The sequence below is a fragment of the Microtus oregoni genome, unplaced genomic scaffold, assembly GCF_018167655.1.
Source record: "Microtus oregoni isolate MIOR12 unplaced genomic scaffold, Mior012 000049F_ref0000343, whole genome shotgun sequence".
In the NCBI taxonomy this organism is placed as follows: Eukaryota; Metazoa; Chordata; class Mammalia; order Rodentia; family Cricetidae; genus Microtus; species Microtus oregoni.
Window position 1 is genome coordinate 6,619,965 of NW_024543223.1, and position 23,174 is coordinate 6,643,138.

Below are 23,174 nucleotides of genomic sequence, written 5' to 3' on the forward strand. Positions count from 1 at the left end.
GCAGTCTGCAGCCTTTGCTATCTGTGCACACAGCAGGAAAGCTGTCTTTCCTAGCATCAGGGTGCACAACAGAGCAGCAGGGGCTACAGCAAGCTTGGTGACTTTGTGATCCCAAGACAGTTGCTCTTTGAGACCAGAGTTGTTAATGCTCGCCCCTTGGGCAACAGGAGGAACAGTGCTAGCCACAAAAGCACTGTGCCCAACTGCCCAACTGTGTACTGAAGGGTAAGCAGACCCTAATACCTGAATGAATATACCCGATCCCTGGACATCCTCTAGTCCTCAGGAAGGAGGGACCTCTTCTGAGAGCGGAGCTCATGGGGACCGTGATGGGAACGGAGAAGTGAGGCAGTGGAGGGGTGGGCAGGATTCCCTGCCAGGACTCTGCATGTACACCCTTCTAGAGCATAACCATGCATGGATACTGTGCCTGTGTTCACTGTAGCAGTTGGCTCTACTTTGAAGCACTCAGACTTTATGGGGGTTCCAAGGTGACATGTGAGGGGGAGCTGGGGGCTAGCTGATATTTAAGTATCTGTTTCTGCTTAAGAGGAAAGAAGAACATGGAGCCTGGAACGGCAACAGCAGACAGCATGTCAGGATTTGTTCAGTAGTTGGCAGAAGGTAGAACAGAGTACCCAGGAATGATGGAACTAGATCAACTGTTCTGGAGGAGTGGACGGTGCTAGGGATGAGCATCGCTGAGCAACTCAAATCCAGCCTCAAGAACCACTCTTGGCTGCACTATAGAGATGCTTGAGGCAATTTGGTGCAATACACCTTCTCACTAGTACTAATAAAATGTGTGTGTGTGTGTGTGTGTGTGTGTGTGTGTGTGTATGTTCTGAGGAAGGGTCTCATGAATTCCAGGCTGGAGGCTGGCCTGGAACTTGCTAGGTAGCTCAGGATGACTTGTGCTCTTGATCCCTGCCTCCATCTCCCAAGTACTAGGATTATAAGTGTGCACAGCCACACCTAGTTTTTGCAGTACTGGGGATTAAACTCAGGCTCTGTGGATACTACGCAAATACTCTACCAACTGTCATCCCCAGCCCCCCCCCCCCACTTTTAAAGACAAGACTTTCACTATGTAGCTCAGGCCAGCCTGGGACTCACAGTCCTCTGTCAACGTCTCCGGTGCTAAGATTACAGGTGGGGGTACCCCTGCAGAGGCATTGCTAACAGTATGAACATGATACTGGTCACTCTGAATAACATCACTCCCTGTACCCTGTGTCTAAGAAGAGCATGAGGCTAATCGCACTCCTCCAGTACAACATCTGGAACTTTTGCTGCACGTAAGCTCCAAGGCCAGATTTTTTTTTTTTCTATAAAATATTTTGAGTTAGTGAAGTGTATTCTCGGTCATCAAAATATCCACATAATGGGGTTTTGGATCAGTAGAGGTGTGGGAAGAGTGACGGGCACATACTGTGACATGCTGAAGATCTGCGGGAGCTGTGTGGTTGATCCTACTCTTGCTGTCTTTCAGTTTCCACAATCCGTTCACCTTAACTTTTCAAAAACTGAGGGAGAGAGGGAGGGGTAGGGAAGGAGGGAGGGAGAGGCAGAGGAAGGGGGAAGGGAAGGAGGGAGAGAGGGAGGGAGGAGTCACTCATGTGAGAAGGGAGGGAAGGGCTGACTTGAACATGGGAAGGAAGAGCCCAGACCTTACTTTTTTATTAATAAAATATGAGAGATCCCTGCCCCCACACGGCTGCTTTCTGCCACACAGCTGTTGGGTGAGCAGCTTTCTCTTCCCTCTGAGGTTCATCTGGGGCAGGGCAAGGATTTCAGTTCCATGGTCCTGGCCCAGCTGTGTTGGTTACTGCTGGAAGTAAATGAAGAAGGTCCGGATTTCCTTGGGGTACACAGTGATGATGGCATCTCCTGGTGACTCGGGTAGGGATGTGGGGTGGCCTGGGGAGGACAAGGAAGAGTCTGTCTGTTTGGCTCTTCCTCCTGGACTCCCCTTGCACCACAGTGGCTTTCTACAGTCTGCTATGGCTCCCTCGTGGCAATGGCCCTTGGCTTACCCCTCCTCCTAGGATTCCTGTTAAAGTGGGCTTTACCATTTAGCTTTTTCTGGGGCTACACTGAAGGGCAGTGTACTGCCCACCAGTCTGCTTTCCCTGTGGGGCTGCACTGAACATCTAAGGGCTGAGTGGGACCATCTGAAAAATCTACCCTTACCTTACTGTTCTATTCAAGGTTCCAGCCTTGGCAGGGAGCCTCTTTATGGGCATGCTCCCTCCCTGCATGACTGACATACCCCCAACTCTCCTACACAGACACACCCACGCACACCCACGCACACCCACATGTCCATGCACACACACACACATGCACACACACACATGCACATATACACACATGCACACACATGCACACATACATGCGCGCACACAATGCACACATGCACACATATATGCACATATACACACATGCACACACATGCACATACACACATATACACACACACATGCACACACCCTGCATGGAGCCTGGCAGGAGGGGACTGAGACAAAGCTATTGTTAACCTAATCTGATAAGTAGCAAAGGCTATAGATTCAGAGAGGGAAAGTAGCCACACAAAGCCACCCAGCACGTGGCAGGTCTGTGTAGTTCCCTAGCCTGGCAGGGGTCCCAAACCTCTTAGTTGGCCAGTCTTTGTCGTCCAGTGCCAGCGCCGTAGCATCTGCTTGTCCCAGGTCCCTGTGAGTGAGCGTTCCTCCACAGCTACTATGGACCCTAGTCCTTGAAGGGCTACCTGTAGGGTAGAATCAAAAGGAGGGGTGGAGACTGTTGATGTCCCAGATCCATGAAGCTCATTTAACCCAAACAGAGGGGTGGCCACCAACAGTGACTCAGTGCCTCGTACAACTGCCTCATTTTCTCTGGAAGGGCAGGTTGCCAACCTGTTCAGAGTTTAAGGAAACTAAGACTGGTGGTATGTGCCTCCTTAGAAGACCTGCCAGACGAACAAGCCCACATGGGGACAGACACCTAGGTGGGCAGATGCCTGGAAGCCTGCAGAGACAGCAGGCACTGTGCCCACACCATTGCCCCCAAGCCTCTGTGTGCTCTTCAGAGCTAAGAACTGGTACCTCCCCAGCTTTGCAGGTAGGGAAACTGAGCCCCAGAAGTTTGGAGGAGCTTGACTGACGTGTGCACATGGACACAGACTTTCAATTCTCTGATGCTAAGTTTCCTTTGCCAGAAAGTTCGGGGAGAACTGGTTGGTCTTCTGATGACACAAATGATTTCCATGTTATCTGAAAGGTTCTGCAATGGACTGAGGAAGTGGCTCGGGGTGAGGGGGCAAAGTGCCTGTTTTATCTGTAACCCCAGTGATGGGGATGAGGGCAGAGAGACAAGAGGTTCCCTAGAGCTCAATGGTTAGTTCGGCAACCTAGTGAGCTCCAGGTCCAGTGGGAGACCCTGTCTAAAAAAATAAGGTAGAGCAGCCAGGCTGCGGTGGTGCACACCTTTAATTCCAGCTCTTGGGAGGCAGAGACAGGTGGGTTTCTGTGAGTTCGAGGCCAGCCTGGTCTACAGAGTGACTTCCAGGACAGGCTCTAAAGCTATGGAGGAACCCTCTCTCAAAAGACAATAATAAAATAAGGTAGGGAAATGAAAGGATGGTTCCCTGACATTGAGCTCTGCTCCCTAATGCTTAGAGCCACACATGCAAGCCACATGTCCTACCCCTCAAAAGGTACAACATTAAACATGGAAGAACCAGATGTGGCCTCATCTCTGAACGTGCCCAGTAGTCCTCTGGCGGAGCTGTAGCTCGGGATGGGACTTCAGACAGAGTTGCTTCCCCAGGAGTACAGCGTTCTTGGCGGCCTGACTGGTCTGGGATGGGGTAGCCATGGGCGGTTTACCTTGAGGTCCACTGTTGCAGGCTGAGACAGCGTTGGGTCCTCTCCTGCTTCATACAGGTGGTGCAGGCGAAGCAGCACACGCTGCAGGTTGACCTGGGGCTTCTTTTGGTGGCCTGTGGGGATGGACATGGCAGTGAGGACCCCATCAAGCAAGCTCAAAGCTACAGTCTTGATCCGGCACTTCACAGTCTAGACTCCATTCCACATCTCAGCCTCCCTGCAGGGACAGCAGCTGCCACTCAGACCAGCGGTCATTTGCCCATGGTCACCTGGCTCACGGGCAGCAGAGGCAAGGTCCAAATGGGGCTGTGCCAACCCTGGACCTCTCGCATATTCAGGGGCTGAAGCGAGCGTCCTCATTCCTATAGTGGCCATCTTTGGGCCTGTCCACAAGTCCTCCAGTTCCTCACTGCCCTCTCTGGGGTGTGACCACATGGCTTGTGCAAACAAAGTGAGCACAGAGATGTGTTGCTTCCTAGTGGGTGTTACCCCTGATGCCTGCTTCCCTTCTCATTGTCACCACCATCTAAGGAGCTCAGACACTGGGGACCTGGCACCCTGAAGGGGCATCTTCTGAGTGAATCAATGAAACTCCTGATAGGCAGTCAGGCTGTCTCAGTTCTGCGGGTAAGTGGAAACTTAGGGGCTGCAGGAGGACTGTGTGGAAGAAGCGCATGATGGTTGATCTTGATTGACAGCTTGACTGGATTAAGAGACACCTAGGAGATTGGCATAGCACATTCTCCGTGTCCTCCGAGCAAGAGGATCAACCTAGGTGGGAAGACCTACCCTGAATGCCGCCATCTTCCCATAGAGGCCCATGTGGAATACAAAAGGAAAGGAAAAACGTGGAGAATGCAGAGCACTCTCTCTCTTTCTCTCTCTCTCTCTCTCCCTCCCTCCCACATGCACTGGGCTGCTACTCTGCCACATGTTGCCTGCTGTGAGGGGCTGAAGTCTCCACGGCTGTGTGCTAAATCAGCTCTGCCTGCCTGAGTTGATTTTCTCAGGTGTTCTGTCACGAGATGAAAAGGTTGACTAACACAGATACCAGCATGAAGCAGCCCTGAGGGCTGGGCAGCATGTAGACCACTGTCTGGGGGCTGCATGGCATCTATCTGCAGAGTGCTGTGACTGGTTCTGAGCTGGGGGCCAGAGGCTGGGACCACTCTGCCCCAGATAGCTGATTGACTCCACCCCTCTGCAGGCCTTGGTCTCTAGGTGCCAGAGGAGGGGACAGAGGACCTGGCGGACTAGGGGAGGAGTCACCCTGGTGGGCTGCCTCACCTCTCCGAAGGTTCTTCAGTTGCTGGGCATGGTTCCTGCTGTAGTTCCAGCCGGGAATGCTGAGGATTTGCAAGTGCAGGTTGGGGGGTAATGCCACAGCCTGGAGGTTCTTGGGTCCTGCAAGGCAGACAGTGAGGAGGGGCTTCAGAACCATTCCCTTAGACACTCAGCTTTCCACGTGGAGCCTCTGCCCCTTCCAGTCCTGTACCACCCGACCTTGTGCAACCCACAGCACAATGATCCTGACAATCTGGTCTCAGGCCCCTGTTCTACCCTTGCCCCCTCCCCAGGCATGTCCTGCCCCCAGGCTGCTCTCTCCACATCCAGCTGCTGAGTTTACACAGCTTAAGACATGGAGGGACGTTAACTTACCATCTGGCCACTTCAGACTCCAGAGGAGACTAAGCCCCGGAGAGGGGCACATTTGCTCATGCCCACACACAAGCCTACACAAGCCTACACACGCTTTCTATTCTAAATCCAGAGGGTCCCTTGCCCCTGTCTTTGCCACCTATTGGTCTCCCTCTGACCGCTCCTTCCACGCTGACGCAGGTGCAGCTCCTTCTCATCATACCCAAGTCACAAGGACTGGCCTAGGCCTGGGTCACCTGACTCAGGTGGAACCAATAGGATCAGTCCGGTCTAGAAAGCCAAAGTCTCAGCTCCTTTTGCATGCTGTGAGGTTTGGATCTTCTGTTTCCCACGTGCTAAAAGCTTTGTGCCCAGACTGTGGGCTACTGGGGTGGTAGAATGTTCGAAGGTGAGGCTTCTGGGAGGAAGTTAGGTCACTGGGACTCCAGGCCCTTCCTCTCCCTCTTTGCTTTTTAGCTGTCAGAGATGAACAGGTTTGTGCCCTGTATTCCCCACCATGACGTACCGTGCCGCCAAAAAGCAATAGAGACAAGTAACCACAGAGTGAAGCCCATGAACCCGTGAGCTAAAAGAAAACCTCCTTGCTCTTAACTTGGTTATCTCAGGAATTCTTCGACAGAAACAGGCATCTGATTTACATGGTGGGAGACAGCTGTTCTCTGGGAGAAGCCAAGGAGTTGTCTAGCCCTGTCCCGGAGGGAGGAGGAGGGAAGGTGAAGAGAAAAGGGGGGAGGAGAAGGGAAAGGGGAGGAGGAGGAGGCAGACAGCTCAGGTGAGAGGATGGATGGCCTGTGGGGTTCCAGGTCATGAGCTCAAGTACAGCTTTGTAGTAAATTCTCCTGTGGCCCTCAGGCATTTTGAGAGAGAGAGAGAGAGAGAGAGAGAGAGAGAGAGAGAGAGATCTCAGACACACTGAATCTTCACCTACATCAAAGATCCTAGCCACCAGGGGGAGCCCATACCTCACATGGCCATCTTCAGGGTGCAGTGTGAGGACAGAGTGGAAGGAAACCCTGCCAGGAACACCTGCTCTCTGGATACCCACAACAGGTCTGCCCTCTCCCTCAGCTCCTCCTCCCTCTAGTTCCTTCCCCCTCCTTCCCTTTTCTTTCTCTCTTTTTATTTTTTTAATATTTTTTCTTTATTTTCTTTCTTTCTTCCTTTTTTTTTTTTTTTTTTTTTTGAGACAGGGTTTCTTTGTGTAACCCTGGCTGTCCCAGAACTCACCCTATAGACCAGACAGGCTTTAAACTCAGAGATCCACCTGCCTCTGCCTCCCAAGTTCTGGGATTAATGGTGTGTGCCACCATCACGTGGCTTTCTCTCTCTTTTTAAGAGAGGTCTTACAGTTTAGATCAAGATGGCCTTGAACACCAGCACTGTGTGACTGTTTCTGCATCTGACTCCTGGTGAGAGAGAGAGATAGAGATAGATAGATAGATAGATAGATAGAGACTCATGCTCTCTCAAACATAAGGTTTCAGGTGCGTGGCAGCATGCTCCAAACAAATGCTCTCTGAAGAAGTGCTCCACAGCCCAAGAACTCCCGCAGGACAGACACTGCACCTTACACACTACGCAGAGGAGACATTTCGTGCATGAGTGTCAGCCGCCTGCCTTCTTCCCGATGCCTGGGAAGGATTCTTCCTGAAAAACCAAGCATTCTAATGCAGACTTCTGAGAGCAGGTAGGAAGCACAGAGAGTCACCTGCTCTCTAGGCCATCGAGTCTGCAGAAGCTGTGCCCTGCTCTCCAGGCCCTCGAGTCTGCAGAAGCTGTGCTGCAGAGCCCTTTAAAAATGCAGCCCAGCATAACTGGATGTCGGCATGTAGAAGAATGAAAATAGACCCATATCTGTCACCGCGCCCAAAACTCAAGTCCAAATGGATCAAAGACCTCAACATAAAGCCAGCCACACTGAACCTTATAGAAGAGGAAGTGGGAAGTACACTTGAACGCATTGGCACAGGAGACCACTTCCTAAATATAACCCCAGCAGCATAGACACTAAGAGAAACAATTAATAAATGGAACCTCCTGATACTGAAAAGCTTCTGTAAAGCAAAGGACACAGTCAGAAAGACAAAACAACAGCCTACAGAATGGGAAAAGATCTTCACTAACCCCACATCAGACAGAGGTCTGATCTCCAAAATATACAAAGAATTCAAGAAATTGGTCATCAAAAGAACACATAATCCAATAAAAACAAAATGGAGTACAGACCTAAACAGAGAACTCTCAACAGAATCTAAAATGTTCAACATCCTTAGTCATCAGAGAAATGCAAATCAAAACAACTCAGATCCCATCTTACACCTGTGAGAATGGCCAAGATCAAAAACACTGATGACAACTTATGCTGGAGAGGTTGAGGGGAAAAGGGAACACTTTTGCATTGCTGGTGGGAATGCAAGCTGGTACAGCCCCTTTGGATGTCAGTGTGGCGATTTCTCAGAAAATTAGGAAACAACTTTCCTCAAGACTCAGTAATACCACTTTTAGGTATATATCCAAAGGATGCTCAATCATGCCACAAGGACATGTGCTCAACTATGTTCATAGCAACTTTGTTTGTCATAGCCAGAACCTAGAAACAACCTAAATGCCCCTCAACCAAAGAATGAATAAGAAAAATGTGGTACAGTCACACAATGGAGTACTACACAGCAGAGAAAAATAACTGACAGCCCACCCCGATTCAGTTTAAGGGCGTGATGCTAAGAAAGAAAAAGACAGCAGAGAAGGAGCTGCAGAAGACTGAGGGAGGAGAGAGAGTGGAACAGGTGTGAGTCTCAGCTCTGCACCGACTAGCAGAGTGAGCTTAAGGGAGCCACTGTCAACACTCAGACTCTGAGGGCCCTTCAGAAGCTGCCCAGCAACCTTAGAGGCCACCACCCCGGGTGGGCACATCCTAGGTAGCAGTGATGCTCACCGTGAATGGGGGCCTCTTCATCAGTTAGCTCTCTGAACAGCACGACAGGCCTGTGCTGCAGCGCCACCCCACTCCGCGGGCGCAGGGCAGTAGCGATGGGTTTAGACCCCAGCAGAAGCCAGAGCTCCGAGTGCACAACGGAGGTGTCATTTAGCGTGAGGTTGTAGTTCAGGTTCCAGGCCAGGTTGTTCCACAGCCGCCGATGGAGCATTACCTGCAGAAATCATCTGAGGTCCTTCCGTGCCCCTGGCCACGCTGTTGGGCCCATGGGAGGGCAACCAGGCCTCTCTTACCTCCACCTGACCGCTCTCTTGACTGGAGACACCATGTGCTCGCTCTGCCAAAAGCACCAGCCTGCTCTTGTCATCTTCGATGAAGGCTGACTGTACCATGGGGTAGTAATTCTGCAGACGCAAGTGCCACCCAGTGGCAGCTTCAGTACAGGGTCAGGCAGACACCAACTGTTCCCTAGACACAGTGACACAGCATCCAGTCTGCTGCTTCCCAGCCATGTAGCCTGACTGACAGGACTCTAGGCCCCTGCTCAACACACAGGGCATCAAGAATGACCCCCGACAAAGCCAAGAGGAAACAAGGGAACAGACAGGTCTCAGAACCGGCACCGTCAAGGTGCCGAGCCCACAGGGTAGGATGCTGGCCAGGGCCTTTGAAACAGCTTTCCCAAGAAGCCTCTATTGCTATGAATAGGTGCTTAACAGGGCCAGGAAAAATACACTGGGGTGCAGCACGAAGCTGCTGCGGGCATACCCGGGCGATAGGGTTGCTCTTGAAAGCCTTGTAGGGCCTCTGCTGCATCTGGTAGCCATTGTTGTCAGAGTAGAGGATCTTCTGGCTGTTTAGGTCACTGCTCGTCCTCAGGATGGCCTCACGGTTCAGCTCCAGGGGGCCCACGCGGTACTGCTGCTCTATCCGTTGGCAGAGCAGTTCCCCAGAGGGGCTCGGATGCACATGGGCCAGACGAGAGTGGATTGCATAGATGTAATCCTGGTCTGTTATATTCCTAGGAACAGGGCACAGAAGAGAGGGCTGTGGGGCCTGGCTGAGGCTCCTTCCCTCATACAGGAATCCAGGTGCCAGGAGGCAGCTATATGCAGGTGGACACTGGCAATACTGGACACAGTAACCCAGAGGGAGGACTATGGACCCTGTGGAGATTTGTGCAAGCCCTGGATCATTCGTGGAGTGACAAAAGCCCCTCTCCCATGCTTTGACTCAGGTAGCAACAAAATGACTGCTCAGGCATACCTGAGAACCACAGGCAGAAGAGAGCCATTCTCTCATCCAGTTGTCACTGATTAGCCACGGGCCAGAGTCATGGCCAAGTGCACGGACAGGCAGACATCAGCTGTCCCCTAGGCACAGTGACCCACCCACTCCTGAACCTTGCAGGGGCTGTGGGCCCACCCAGGGGAAGCACCTGTAGAAGTACTGCCTTATGTCCGTTGCCAGCTGGCCCACCACCATCTCCATCCCCACTGCTTCCCAGGCAGGCTTAGCGGTATCATTTGGCGCAAACAGGTAATTGTCTGAAATGGGGCCCTGCTTCACATCTCCGTTGGCGTGGTACTCCAGGAACTCTTGGGTCATGAGGACTGTGTGGTTGCTCTGTCTGCAGGGGTGAGGGGAGAACAGTTGGTGTTATCATCAACAAGATCATTCATCTGCAGCAGGGCTGTGGCCGGGGATCAGAAGTGAAGAAAACGCCCTGGAAGAGCCCGAGGAAGTTACCAGATGCTTCAGGGAAAATCTCTGGTCCCACACATAGCCAAGGACTGTCAGGTGAAGTCACGAGAGGGAGGTGACATGCAGGCTGCCATCAGGGAGCACTATTCCTAGACTGTTATTCAGTCTGCTATTGGTCCAGAAGCGCGAGAGTGGAGTTTTGTCATTGCCGACCCGAGCCATCCCTGTGGCACAGGCCAGAGATACTTCACGCCTTAAAGTTCCCATATCCCCAGAGGTGTGGGTGAATGGGTGAACGAACATGGGTGGGTAGAATCCTAGTTATAAGTATACACAGATGCATGGCATGGTTAATGGCTGGCTGGCTCAGCAGACAGACGGACAAATGAGGGGCGGTGAGTGGGAATAAAGGGTTTAAAGGCCCTTTGTGTTTAAACAGCAAAACTATTTCGGGAACAGCAACTCACTTTCTGTAGTTGAGAAGTGGACCCCATGAGCACCACTCATGGGGTCCCCTAGTCCCCCTTTGTCTATGGGTCAGGACTCTGGAATGAGATGGCTGCAGTGGCCCAGGTTCTCCTCTTAAGGAACACAAGAGCAGGAAGTGGTCTTGCTATCACCTTGTCCTTCCCTCAGGAAGGTGAGCACACTTCAGAGGCAGTGCTGGCCTCAACTTACCTCTCCTGAATACTATGTAACATGTTGGTTTCCTGGTCGAACAGCAAAGTATAGCAGTCGTTGGTCACAGGCACCAGGAACCTGCCTCCCTGGCTAGTCTGGTTCCTCAGCTTGAGACTATACTTGAGGGTGCTGGCCATGGGGGCAGTGTGTTCCCTGGTATCTGCCTGGTCCCCATGGGTGCGCCTGACTTTGTAGTGCCGGTAGCTGAGGCCTGGGATGGTGGCCAGGATAAGCAGGTCATAGGCCGAAGGGTCCTTTGTAGAGTTCTGAATCTGCAAGCCAGCAGCATGGAAAAGAAGTCTTCTCAGTCACCCCATAAGCCCCGCCTCACACTCCCAGAATGGGAGGTCACCATCCACCCAGGCAGTGGTGTCCTTCCACCTCCTGGAAAGATTCCCATGATATCTTCACCAGCTTTGGTTTTGCTCTCTGAGACAACCCCCAGGCCTGACAACCCTCTGGGGCCCTTCCTTCCACTCACTTCTCCTCCGCATGTCTTGCCCTTCCCGTCCTGGCAGAGGGACGGGTGGAAAGCAGACTATGCTGAATGTCTCAGGAACGCAGCCTAGGTCCCACCCCAACATTGGCATCTCTGCTAAAGTTCCTTTTTCAGGGCTGGAGAGATAGCTCAGTAGTTAAGAGCACTGGCTGCTCTTCCAGAGGTCCTGAGTTCAATTCCCAGCAACCACATGGTGGCTCACAACCATCTGGAACGAGATTTGGCGCCCTCTTCTGGCCTGCAGGCATTCTTGCAGACAGAACAACATAAATATATATTATATATATATTATAAGATAAATAAATAAATCTTCTTTTAAGTGCCTCTTTAAGATGCGCAGAGCCTTTGCACAGGCAAAATGCACAAGGTTACCAAGTGGCAGACAGCAAACTCCCTCCAGCAGAACTTCTCTCCCATACCTGTGCTGACACTGGGTGGCCCAACTCATCGGTGACGCTTACATTGGGGAAAGCGACAGTCAGGGTGACAATGGTGGTGATCTTCCAGGCCAGTGGGTTGTACACAGAAGCAAAGTATCCCACAGGCCCTTTGTCTACAGAGAGAACAGGTGTCACTTGAGAGCCCCTGATTCGTTCGGGAACTCCCGGATAAGAGGGAAAATGAGGTAGGCAAGACCTGGCCTTCCAGAGCCCCTGGGGGGTTAGGCATGACTCCAAGGCTCTGAGTGCCCCAGTCAGCACAGGAGGCTGTTGTGATGTGGGTCTGCCTCCCTTTCTGTCCCATCTCTTAGGCGGTGATTCTTGAACACACTGCTCAGTCTCCAAACTCCCTCCTGGGCCTTGCTGCCCCCTCTACCTATCCACTCTGGTTCTTTTTGACCTACTCCCTGCTCGGGGAAGCCTACCTATGTGCTCATGCCCACCTTAGCACCCCACCTAGCGCTGATGCCACAACCCAGGTTCTTCTCTTTCTCCAACTGTCGCTCCTATCAGACTTATGTCTCCTGTGCTAGCCCTGGGCAGAACCTACAGGCTGGATTGGGTCACACACACAGAGATGGAAGGGCAGGGCAAAGTGGGGCATGGACCTGGGGCCTTGTCCCTGGCTGCTCATGATGTCCCTAGTTTCAAACCTAAACATCCCAGTTGTATGACGGGTCACTCTACACATGTGACACTTGATGGACAAAGGGGCTGGGCCACGGTTGCCTGGGCTGGAGAGGGAAAGCAGGGACCAGGCAGGGCTGGGCCAGAGAATGTAGGCGGAACACAGTGTGGTGGGTTCGAACTGTGGCTCTTCCTCACCCTAGCTAGTGAGGCTGAGCTGAGCCATGGCCCCTCTGAATCTCAGTTTCTTCAGTTCAAAAGTGAGCCTCCCTCTCATAGACTATGCAAGGTATTAAATGCCCACGGGGAACATTCTAGACTCAGAAAGCTCTCAGAACTCATTAGCAGTTCTTGCTCAGTCCAGCTGAGCCAGCAGCTCATCCTGGATTCCAGGATGAGGAAAGAGGTCCAAAGCGCTGAACCAGCTGGCAGGATCACTCCATGGTACTGGGATTACAGGGCCTCAGGCTCATGTGAGGGTCTGGTATCCACCCCTGTCCCAGGGCCTCTTTATTATACAGTTCTGGATATCCTGGAACTTGGTATGAAGACCAGGCTAAACCTTCGAACTTACAGAGAGCCCCCTGCCTCTGCCTCCCTAATGCTGGGATTATAGGTATGTGCTACTACTCTTGGCCCCAGATTCTTTTCAAGACAAAGCCACTGCGTCCCTGCAGGGGCCTGGCTTACCTGTGTCAGACACTGGGGGCCTGTCCAGGGCAATGGAGGCCATAAGCTTGCGAACGCCCAGAATCCCCATTCTGAGATGTTCCATGTACATGTTGCTCACCTTGGGGGACTCAGTGCCTGTGATGGCGTCGTGGTGCTGAACCTGTTGCCATCAGAGTCAAGAAAGAAGGCTGTCAAACTTGGTCCTGGGAGGTACCTGCTCTCCAGAATACCAGGGGAGCAGGCAAGCATCCCTCCCATCCTACAGACAGGAAACTGAGGCAAGAGGCTAAAGAACTGGTCCAGCTTTCCCTGCCTGAGTCCTCCTGGCAGAGCCCCAGCTTCCCCCCGTCCATCGTTATTTTCCCACGTGTGCACTGTAGGGTGTGACGCTCCCACTGCACCAGGGAGAACGGGACCCTCCCCTTTTGCAGAGCAAGAGACTGCGATTCCCCGGCAGAAATCACACATTCCACTGATCCGACGCCCAGGAAGGCTGACCTGCTTCTTCCCAGCACATCTCCCAGAGATTTGCCTCCAGGTGTCTGTAAAATGGCCTGCCTGATTTGTGGGTCCAGAGATTCATACAGCTGTTTGGCATCTGTCACCCCACAGAGTATGGGCATCTGCCACCTCAGTCTCTCTGTGTTACCATGTTTGGTTTAAATAAACTGTACAGCCAACGGTGGGGAAAAAATGGCCTGCCTGACTCTGGACGGGGTGGCAAATGACAAGACTTCTTGTGTCTCCACTTCCCCATGAGTACAGGGGAGGGAGGCAGGCGGAGATGGCCGCCATGTCATTCCATCGCCACACCATCTTGTGGGGTGAGTGTACAGATAAGAACTGGGGCCCAGAGAGGGAAAGTCCTGAGCCTGAGGCCATAGGCTGGGCTGAGATTTGGATCCGTGCAGGATACCAATGCTATTCTACTCTCCATTCTTTGTAAAGTCAGCACTGAAGCTTAAGAAAGCTACTCCCTTTGTGCCTCGAGACCTTGGGTCCAGCTGTGGCCCAGTTGTACACTGTACCAGCCTTGAGACCAGAGGAGACTGCAGTTTTTCTCTCCGTACAGTGGAGCCTCTAGTCATGGGGAGACACATACCACACCTGAGAGGACCCAGTCGCACTGAGGCCTTCCAGGGACTTTACCTCAGACACAGCCCAGCGAAGCTGTTGGAGCTGCTGCAGGGCCCACGTAGGGTCCACGGTCCCATGGGGCTCTGGCCACATGTAGCGTGTGAACATGGACTCCCCAGCATACAGCATGCTACTGGCTTGCCTTGCTAACCCCTTCAGGGTGCTGCGGGATGTGTAGAAGCCGGTCCAGGCCTGCTGTGGTTCTGGGAGGTAAGTACATGCAGTGAGGCTGAGCATCTAGCCCACGGTGCTGAGTGTGGACCTGGGAACAGCTAAGGGTGCTAGGGCTGCCTGGTCACCTAGGGAAGCATGCACCAAGATCTGTGCTCACCCAGAGAGACCAGGACCTAGGGTTTCTAGGCAGGATCTGAGGCTTGATGGGAACATCAGGCTAGGCTGGGCAGACTGGGGACAAGGTAGGCGCTGCAACCAGAGCAGAGGCAGCCACTTTTTAGAAGGTAGGTCTCAGGCAGACTCTTGTGATTTTTGTTTTCTTGTCTCTTCCAGGTCTCGTTTCCTCTATTTCCTAGTCTTTCCCAGGACCAGGACCAGACTCCAGCTGAGTGGTCACAGGGCCCCAAGGAAAGGCCACAGGTGGGTAGTCAAATAGCACCAGCAAAGAGAGTGGGCAGAAGGCTAGGGATTCACAGCAACTCTCTTGCCCAAGCTGTAAGCCTGGCATCACCCACATACTGACTTCTGTATGTACCAGGCCACCTCGACTCAGCCAGGTACACATGACATACCCACTCCCACAACCCTAATGATGCCCACATGAGACCTCTCTCACTTGGACTCTAACTATTCTCACAAAACACATACCATTCCGCTTTTGTTGTGGCTGTGCCCACATTCCTACCCCCATCCCCTCCATGTCTGCAAACTGTGTGGTATAAGGGGCCCGAGAGTTATAGCAGCGAAGTCAAGGGGGCAGGGCAACCCAGGCTGTGTGTGCAGTGTCTTGGGAAGGGAGGGAATAGGGAGAAGGGAAGGAACCTTCACAGGAGTCTCCTCTCCTATTCCTTTACTTGTGTGTGACTGTGCTCTGGTCCTTGAGTGGTCCTGCTCAAGTGTGCCAATCAGCACCCTACTCATGTTGCCTGGGCTTCTCCATCTGGGCAAAGGCATAGCAGGGCCATAGGGCCCCTCACAGGCGGTGACTTATGCAGCAAAGAGATTTGAGTTTTGTTTTTAGCATTAGGGATGGCACTTACACCTTCTATATGCTAGACAAGTGCTCTACCACTGAGTTGTACCCCAGCCCCACAACAAAGACACACACAAAAAAATTACCCTGCCATTGTTCTGAGGCAGGGCCCTGGCCATGGAGTGGGCAAGGTACTCTCTACATGCCCTGGCTCTGCTGGAAGCTAGACAGAGGAGATGGGCCTGTTTGCGGTAGCTGCCAGCAGGAGGGGCACACTGGCTTGGTGGTATTGAAGCTGGATGTCTTCACTGTATCATGGAGCATGAAAAGCAGGGGTGAAATCATGGCTACTGCTCTTGATGGTCACATGGACCCAACGGCATTATCAGTGTCCTTCCTGTGAGGCTAGATGGGTCCCAGACTTCATCCAGCCTGGGACCAGAGGCTGAGTGCTGAAGCCTGCTCAGGCCAGGCCTGAGGACACAGGTAGGAAACAGATGACATCCCTCGCAATGACAATGACAGAATAGAGCAAGAAGAAAGTGTGGTTGCTGAGACCCAGGGGAGGCACTGGACTGCCTGTCATCAGTGCGAGCAGGGGCTGCCCAGGGGAGGAGCATATAGAAGAGTGGGCAGAAGGGCACTCCCAGGAGGGGGCCCTGCAACTGGACAGGTGTTGAGGTGGGAGGAACAGGTGGGAATCAGCCTGGCACCCCACTACCCCCAAGCCCACGCTGAGCTAGAAAGAAGAGCTCTATTCTGGATACCAAGTTGCCTCTCCGACTCCTGAGGCTCATACCTGAAGAATAGGGAAGGAAGTCACGGTGGTCATGGGTGGCCCAGGTCATGTTGAAGGCGTGCAGGGCTTGGAAGTAATCTCTCAGTGTGGCGTACCGCACTGAGACGCCGTACTGGGCTGTGCGATTGTTGACGTACTCCAGCAGGGGGTCCATGTTGTCAAACTGCACCGAGGCATTGAAAAACTGCTTGTCACATCCCTGCAGCACACAGAGCAGTGGCCTGAATCTCTAAGAGCCTTCGGAGGCCTTGCCCAGACAAGAAGCCTTATCACTGCCGTTCCCGCAGCCCACTCACCCTCCTTGGCCAACAAGGACACCAGAAACACTCCTGGAGCGGTCAGGCCTTCCCTAAGTAACCATCTCTAGGACTAATTGTGATAATGTGATCACTATTGCGTAGACCTGACTCACGCATCCTGACTACAAGCAGTAATGGATTAGGAAGGCAGGCTGTGGGTCACCAGGTCCATAGAGAATGCCATTCCTTTCTATTTGCTCTGCTAAGTAGCTGTGTGGCTTCAGGACAATTCTTTAATCTCTCTGGGCCTCAGATCCTCACCCTGTTGCAAAATGAATTTAAGAAATGCCTTCCTCTTGGATCTATAGGTGCCAGTTAGATGGATGAGACAAATACCCCACAGAGCAATTGGTGCCTTAATAAAGGTTAGTGATGATGACGGGTATTCCTGGGCCTCATGGCAGGTAGCACTGTAAACCTGTAGCACAGAGGAGCAACCTGAAGCAGGTAGAGCAGAGCAGGTCAGTCTGGCTTTTGGTCCCAAACAATATGAGTGGTGGGAATAGAGGCCACTATGGCTGGGAGGTTACCTATCAGCCTGGAGGGGCAGCAGGGCAGGGTGGAATGGTGGATGTGGCCAAGGGGTCTGCAGGGAAGGAGGGAGCATTGAGAACCAGGTGGAGGTAGGCTAGATTAGAGTCTGCCTCCCTGCAGGCTGCTCCTGCCATAGGACCACACCCAGGCTGCAATGAAGGACACCCAAGTGGAGCATGCCATACCCAGGGCCAGAGGACATGGGGAGTCCGGAACCACGCGGCCCTCTGTTTAACATTGGCCACCAGGGCTTCAGCGTAGAGGTGGATGTTGGTTGGGGTGACAGGCTCACTCATGTTGGGATACACGCCATCTGGGGGTGGCTCCGGGAAGACGGCTACACCATTCCAGTAAAATCCAGACCTGAGGGAGGATAGAGGCCCAGCAGGAGAGACTGAAGCAGAGGCTTCAGCTGAGTTTGGTTTGCCAACAGGATCAGACATGCAAATATTGCTTCAGGGCCACACGGAGCCAGCTGCCTTGTCTTCCCCACCACGAATGGGGATTGAACGAACTGCCTTGTCTTCCCCACCACAATAATCCAATGGGGATTGGACGAGGATCACCTGTGCCCTGTCTCCTGTAGGCCATCACCTTGCTTGCCTGAGGCCAGGGTAAACATTCATCTTGGGTACAAAACTGCCCCAGATATCAGGAGTTAAGATAAAAAAAATTGTATTGCAATTAAATAAAAATTAAAGCTGAGGTGATGGCTCATATCTGTGACCCTGGTGCTCACCAGGTCAGAAGAGAAAGGCTTACACAAGCTCAAGGCTAGCCTGGACTACAGAGGGAAACTGCATCAGGAAAACAAAAACCTGGGGCTTTTCAGTAGTACAAAACATGGCTTCGTAGTCCCGAGCCAGCTCCTGCAGAGGACCTAAGTTCGGTTCCCAGCACCTACATGGAGACTCACAAACACCTGTGACTCCAATTTCGGGGATTCAGTGTCCTCTTTTGGCCTCTGCAGGTACTAGTGCATACACATAGATGCAGGGAAAACATCCCAGACACATAAGATGAAAATAATGAATCTGAAACACACAAAACACACACACACCAAACCAGAACCACCCAAGCAATCAAACAATTAAAAAAAAATCCGGGCTGGAGAGATGGCTCAGTGGTTAAGAACATTGCCTGCTCTCCCAAAGGTCCTGAGTTCAATTCCCGGCAACCACATGGTGGCTCAGAAAAATCTGTAATGAGGTCTGGTGCCCTCTTCTGACCTGCAGACATACACACAGACAGAATATTGTATGCATAATAAATAAATAAAATATTTAAAATCCTCTCTCAAGACCAACCCCGAAATCTGGCGAGAGCAAGCATCAGAGGTTTCTATAGCAACAGGGTTATCTCTAACAGGTTCTCCTGGTCTCCAGGCTCTGGAGTTCAGGAAGTGCCACCTCTGTTCATGCCGTGCAGCACTAGGCAGTCATGACATCCCGGGACACCAGCCTATAGGGCCAGGCCACCTTTGCCAAGCCCTGTCTCTTGGCAATGGGAGGAGTAACAGAAACAATTTATGGCAATAAAAGCTAGGCACCGTGCCTGGCAGAGCAGCCTGGTGAGTGGCAAGTTCCCGTCTCCTCTCTGCTTACTTTCCACTCCCAGGCGGCAAGCAGCTCACATGAGGATCTGCAGGTGCACGAGACAGAACTAGGGTCTGAACCTGGACCTGTCAGACTTCAGAGCCCAGGCTGTCTGTTGTCAGGGCAGGTAATCTCCTCAGCACAGGGCGCCTGACAGTTGATTCCGTGAGACAGCGTGGTATTTCTGTGCTGTGGTCCTGCCCCTTTCCGTTCCCGACACCTGTACATGGTGACCCAAGAGGGGCGAGGACCTTGGGCTAACAACTGACTTTCTAGCTGACCCCACAAAGCCAGGCCAGCCACAATGTCCCCACATCTGAGAAATCCCTCATCACCCCTGGCCCAGTGCTTTTCCCTGGAACTCAGCTCATTCTTCGGACCAGACAGACAGAGGCAGGGAGCCGGCTGGTCACTGTGGCAAGGGACAATCACAAGGAAGCAGGAAGGAGAGCTGGAGGGTGAAGAGGTGCTGCAGCACTGTGAAGGGAACTGTGAACAGGAGGCCCCGTGCTGGGGTTCCTGGATATCGGCTGGCTCAATTTTCTCACCTTGCAGATGAGGACGGCTGAGGCCTGGAGCAGTCAGGGTCCCACTAAGATCAAGTGAAATGCCCCTGGAGTGTTATACCAAAACCTCATCCTTGGGGCAGGAGAGGGGGCTCAGCAGCCGAGAGCTGCTCTGTCAGAGAACCCAGGTTTGGCTTTCAGCACCCACACTGGGAAGCTCACAACTGCCGTTAACTCCAGTTCTGGGGTAGGCGGTGGGGAGTGAGATCCAACACCTTCTTCTGGCCTCTGCACACACATGCTGCACATAAACTCATGCATAAAAATAAATATTTTTTTAAAAAAACCTTCATCCTGTATATGTGTGTGTGCAAATGTGCACACACCAGTGTGTGCATGCATGTGGAAGCCAGGGGACAATGTTAGGTATAGCACTTTGGGAGCCAACTCTTCTTACTGAGATGTCAACCCCCTTGGCTTTTGCAGTAGTAAAGTGGGGTCCTATCAGCACCCTCATGCTTGTGAGGCTTGGACTTGGGAAACCTCGTGAGGGGACACTGCTAAAAAGCTGCTTCTGATCCACAGAGTTCAGGGTCTGCACAGTTGTTCCCAGGAGCAGACATCACAGATAGGCAGGGCAGCTGCAGACAGGGGCACCTACCTGTTAGAGAAGGAGATGTGTGAGGGGGTACAGTAGCTATAGTGGTCCATGGTGTGAGTGAAGATCTCCTGCTGCTCCAACAAGGATGGGGACCCACGCCACACGAACTGCAGACCCTGCGAGCCAGGGAGAACCGCGGAGGGGCAAGGGTCACGCTTACTGGTGCCCTGGTTCTCTTCCCTCCACCCCTTTGCACCTCCATGACATGCTTACACCTTCAGTCTGTCTCAGAGGCCCAGGGACAAGGCTTCCTTCTGTCACTTCCTCTGTAAGGTTCTCTCAGGCAGGCACTACCAGGGCTACCTGTAGCTGTGAGATCAGCCTTCTGGAGCTGTACGTGTCCCCCCATCACCTGCTCCTCAGTGCCAGCTCCACCAGGCCAGGCCTCAGAGGAGCTCACTCTGTGCTGCTTGAATACTCACAGCCACGGAGAGGTCACTACTGTGCAGTCCAGTCTCAGATGGCATAAGATAGGCTTGGGGTTCCGCTCAGCACTGCTTAGGGACCCTGGGCAAGCTCTCAGGCCCATCTATGACCTGGTTTCCGAGTGAAAAACAGGGGGAAGCTACACTGAGGACGTCTGTGAGGTCAGGTTCAGTGCCTGTGCTTTATGGGTGACAACCGAGTGTTCCTGCATCCCACAGCTACCGTGTGTAACGTCAGTGGCCAGCTCTCCCACTGCTCCCTGGGTAATCCTGCATGGGACGCTTTTCCCTCCTTTTCTCTCTGGAGCCTTGCTCTCCCCGCTGGAAGGTAGGGTAACTCTGCCCATGCCCTGCACAAATACGCTCTCTCTGTTAGCACAATGGCACTCTGTGTGGAGTGGCTGGGTCAGCATGAGGCCATCAGAAGGCTCCTAACTGGGGCTGGAGAGATGACTCTATGGTTACAAGCAGATGCTGCTCTTTCAGGGACTGGAATTCGATTCCCAGCAGCTACGTCAGGCAGTCACAACTGCCTCTAACTCCAGTTCCGGTAACTCCTCTGACCTTTCTACACATAATCCCCACACAGGTACACTCACGTGTAATTAAAAATAAAATAGATCTTAAAAGGAAGAAGGATCTTAACACAGAAAGACTGGTGTCCGGATGGAAAGGGGTGGGCGGAACCCAGTAGCCGAGCATTTGCTGAGCATTGCAAGGTGGTCCCAGCTGTGATCTTCTAGCGCCAGTAGAACAGACCAGACCAGGGGAAAGAATAGGGAGGGGAAAGGGAAGAGAGGTGAGGAGGGGAAGGCAGTGGGGAAGAGGGGAAAGAGGGGGAAGGAGAGGAGATAAAGGGAGAAGAAAGGCTGTTTAAAGAAAAGTATGGGGTGGGGGCATAGACAGAGCACACCACAGCGGGGATGTGAGGAGAAAATGGCCACCTGCATGCCAAGGAGAGAAGCTAGGGCAGACCCCAAGCCCAGCCATTAGGACAGCAGCCTGCCCTTCCCCATGACTCCACATGCACATTGACCCAGCACCTACAGCCTCTAGAGGTTTGAGGGTACAGGGTTGCTGCTCAAGACTCAGGTGCAACTGACACCCCACCTCCCAAGCAGGTCCAGGGTTGATGGGGGTGCTGGTTGAATGACACCAGGCCCGGCCCTTCCTAGCCCCGAGACAACCCATTGTAACTGCTTGTGTGTGATGTCCCCAGCTGAGCTCTCTGCCTGTCCCTCTAGGCCTTCATCCATATTTCCAGAAAGCAGCTTAGCTCCAACCCCCATGGATAGCCCTAGGAAGAAGCTAGCCCAGGCCCAGCTAAAGGGCGGAAAGGCCCGGAGGCCTTTGCCCAGTGAAGAGCAGGAAGGCGGGAGGAGGGACAGCAGGGAAGGCGTGGGATGCACCTGGGCTTCCTGCATGGCATCCTTGAGGTTGTAATCAATCCGGGAGATGAGATGGGCGTTGAAGCCTGCCAGGGCAAACAGGGTTGGGGTTGTCGCCGATGCACCAAAGGGGTCCACGTGCCAGGAGAACTGTGGCCGGATCCCAAATGTCTCATAAAGAAAGCCATGTCCTTCTGCAAAGACAGTGATCACAGAGCTGGGCTGGCCAGGGTGGCCTTTCCCACCACAGTCACCCTGGCTCTCTGGGTACCATGTCAGTTCTGAGGCTGAGCAGGTCAGGAGGGCAGCAGAGCAGGGTTTTGATCTTAACTCTTAATGGAACACACTGAATTCAATTCACCAACAGTCTCCAGATGGACAGTTCCTGGGCTTCAGCACATTCGTACATACCACCATTTAGTTCTAGAACCTTCAATCTTGCAAAACTGAAACATAACTTCCCAGCCCCCAGCAACAGTATCCTAGATGTCTCTATGGATCTGGTGGCATTAGGGACCTCCTGTAAGAGGAACCTCATGTGTCTGACTCTGACTCATTTCCCTCAGGACTAGGTAAATGAACTTCCTGTCTCCAATGATGTAGCCGGGCCTGACACCCTGAGGGCAACTCCAAGGGACCTGGAGCTCCCTATCCAGAAAGTGGGCATACTAAATACTCGCTGTTGGATGTTGCTAAGTTTGGGGGTAGTTTTGTCACAGAGCAAAGCACTCTGGGCCAGACTCATCCAGCCATTTGTCTACTCAGACATCATCCAGAAGCCACCACAATGGAACAATCACTAGGTTCAGAGTTATAGGAGAAGAAACTCAATGTGTTGAATGAACCAATGACTATCTCTCCCAAACCTTGTCCCAAGTACTACCCAATGGGTTGTAGTCTGCAAGGCAAGAGTGTTATACAAGGACTCAGTGACCCCCTAGGCCTGGGACTCTGACTGACACCTAGGTGGTGCCAGGAGTTGGAAGTGGAGTAGTAAGCAAGGTCGAGGCACAGAGAACAAGGATGATCAGGAAGGGCAAAAGGGATGGAGGATGCTTGTGGTCTGGTGGGTCAGCTGTGAAGAGCAGGTAAGGGTCAGGCAGATGGCATGGACTAGCACTGTTCTCCCAGCAGGGCAGGCTGGCATGTGCAGGAAACAGGGCAGATGGAGCATGGGGCTGTATGGTCAATGGCAGCATGCTGGGGCCAGGTAAACTCCCTAGGCCGCTCCCATACTGGCAGAGCCCTCACTGCTCAGGGCACAGTGCTAGTCTGTGGTGAAGGGCGCTGTGAGTCTGAGTCAGAGGCGTGCTAACTGCCTTCCACAATACATTTCATCTTCTAGTTGACAGGACTACAGAGCCAGCTCAACCAACGATGGCTAAGTCATGAGGCCGTGACTTTTCCACGGTCCAGGGAATACACATGTGCAACCCAAAACTCAGCTCTGTGCAAACAACAAGAAGAGGAAGCACACTCAGTCAGGAGCCACCAAGGAATTGTCCCATGCCTCCCTTCAATCCCATCAATGTTGCCCTGGATTGCCTGGTGCAGCTTGTTCAAATCAACCCTACCG

The 23,174-nt window shown here is 52.7% G+C and overlaps 1 protein-coding gene across 2 annotated transcripts in view; it reads right to left on the reverse strand.

Moving 5' to 3' along the window:
- Positions 1-1,111: 1,111 nt before the first annotated feature.
- The window catches only part of Man2b2 (mannosidase alpha class 2B member 2), a 28,783-nt gene continuing 6,720 nt past the window's right edge, over positions 1,112-23,174 (reverse strand). Inside the window, exons 4-19 of one of the 2 annotated variants that reach the window (XM_041636582.1) lie at positions 21,620-21,792; positions 19,786-19,901; positions 17,209-17,386; positions 16,191-16,389; positions 14,257-14,447; positions 13,126-13,267; positions 11,788-11,921; positions 10,867-11,141; positions 9,923-10,114; positions 9,253-9,505; positions 8,778-8,888; positions 8,485-8,698; positions 5,178-5,294; positions 3,891-4,003; positions 2,635-2,770; positions 1,112-1,920 (exon numbers count right to left, since the gene is read on the reverse strand). In XM_041636582.1, the coding sequence (XP_041492516.1) occupies positions 1,826-1,920; positions 2,635-2,770; positions 3,891-4,003; positions 5,178-5,294; positions 8,485-8,698; positions 8,778-8,888; positions 9,253-9,505; positions 9,923-10,114; positions 10,867-11,141; positions 11,788-11,921; positions 13,126-13,267; positions 14,257-14,447; positions 16,191-16,389; positions 17,209-17,386; positions 19,786-19,901; positions 21,620-21,792 (2,639 nt within the window). In that variant the 3' untranslated portion in view covers positions 1,112-1,825. The remainder of the gene's footprint in view (positions 1,921-2,634; positions 2,771-3,890; positions 4,004-5,177; positions 5,295-8,484; positions 8,699-8,777; positions 8,889-9,252; positions 9,506-9,922; positions 10,115-10,866; positions 11,142-11,787; positions 11,922-13,125; positions 13,268-14,256; positions 14,448-16,190; positions 16,390-17,208; positions 17,387-19,785; positions 19,902-21,619; positions 21,793-23,174) is intronic. The other variant, XM_041636584.1, reaches the window with a different exon arrangement.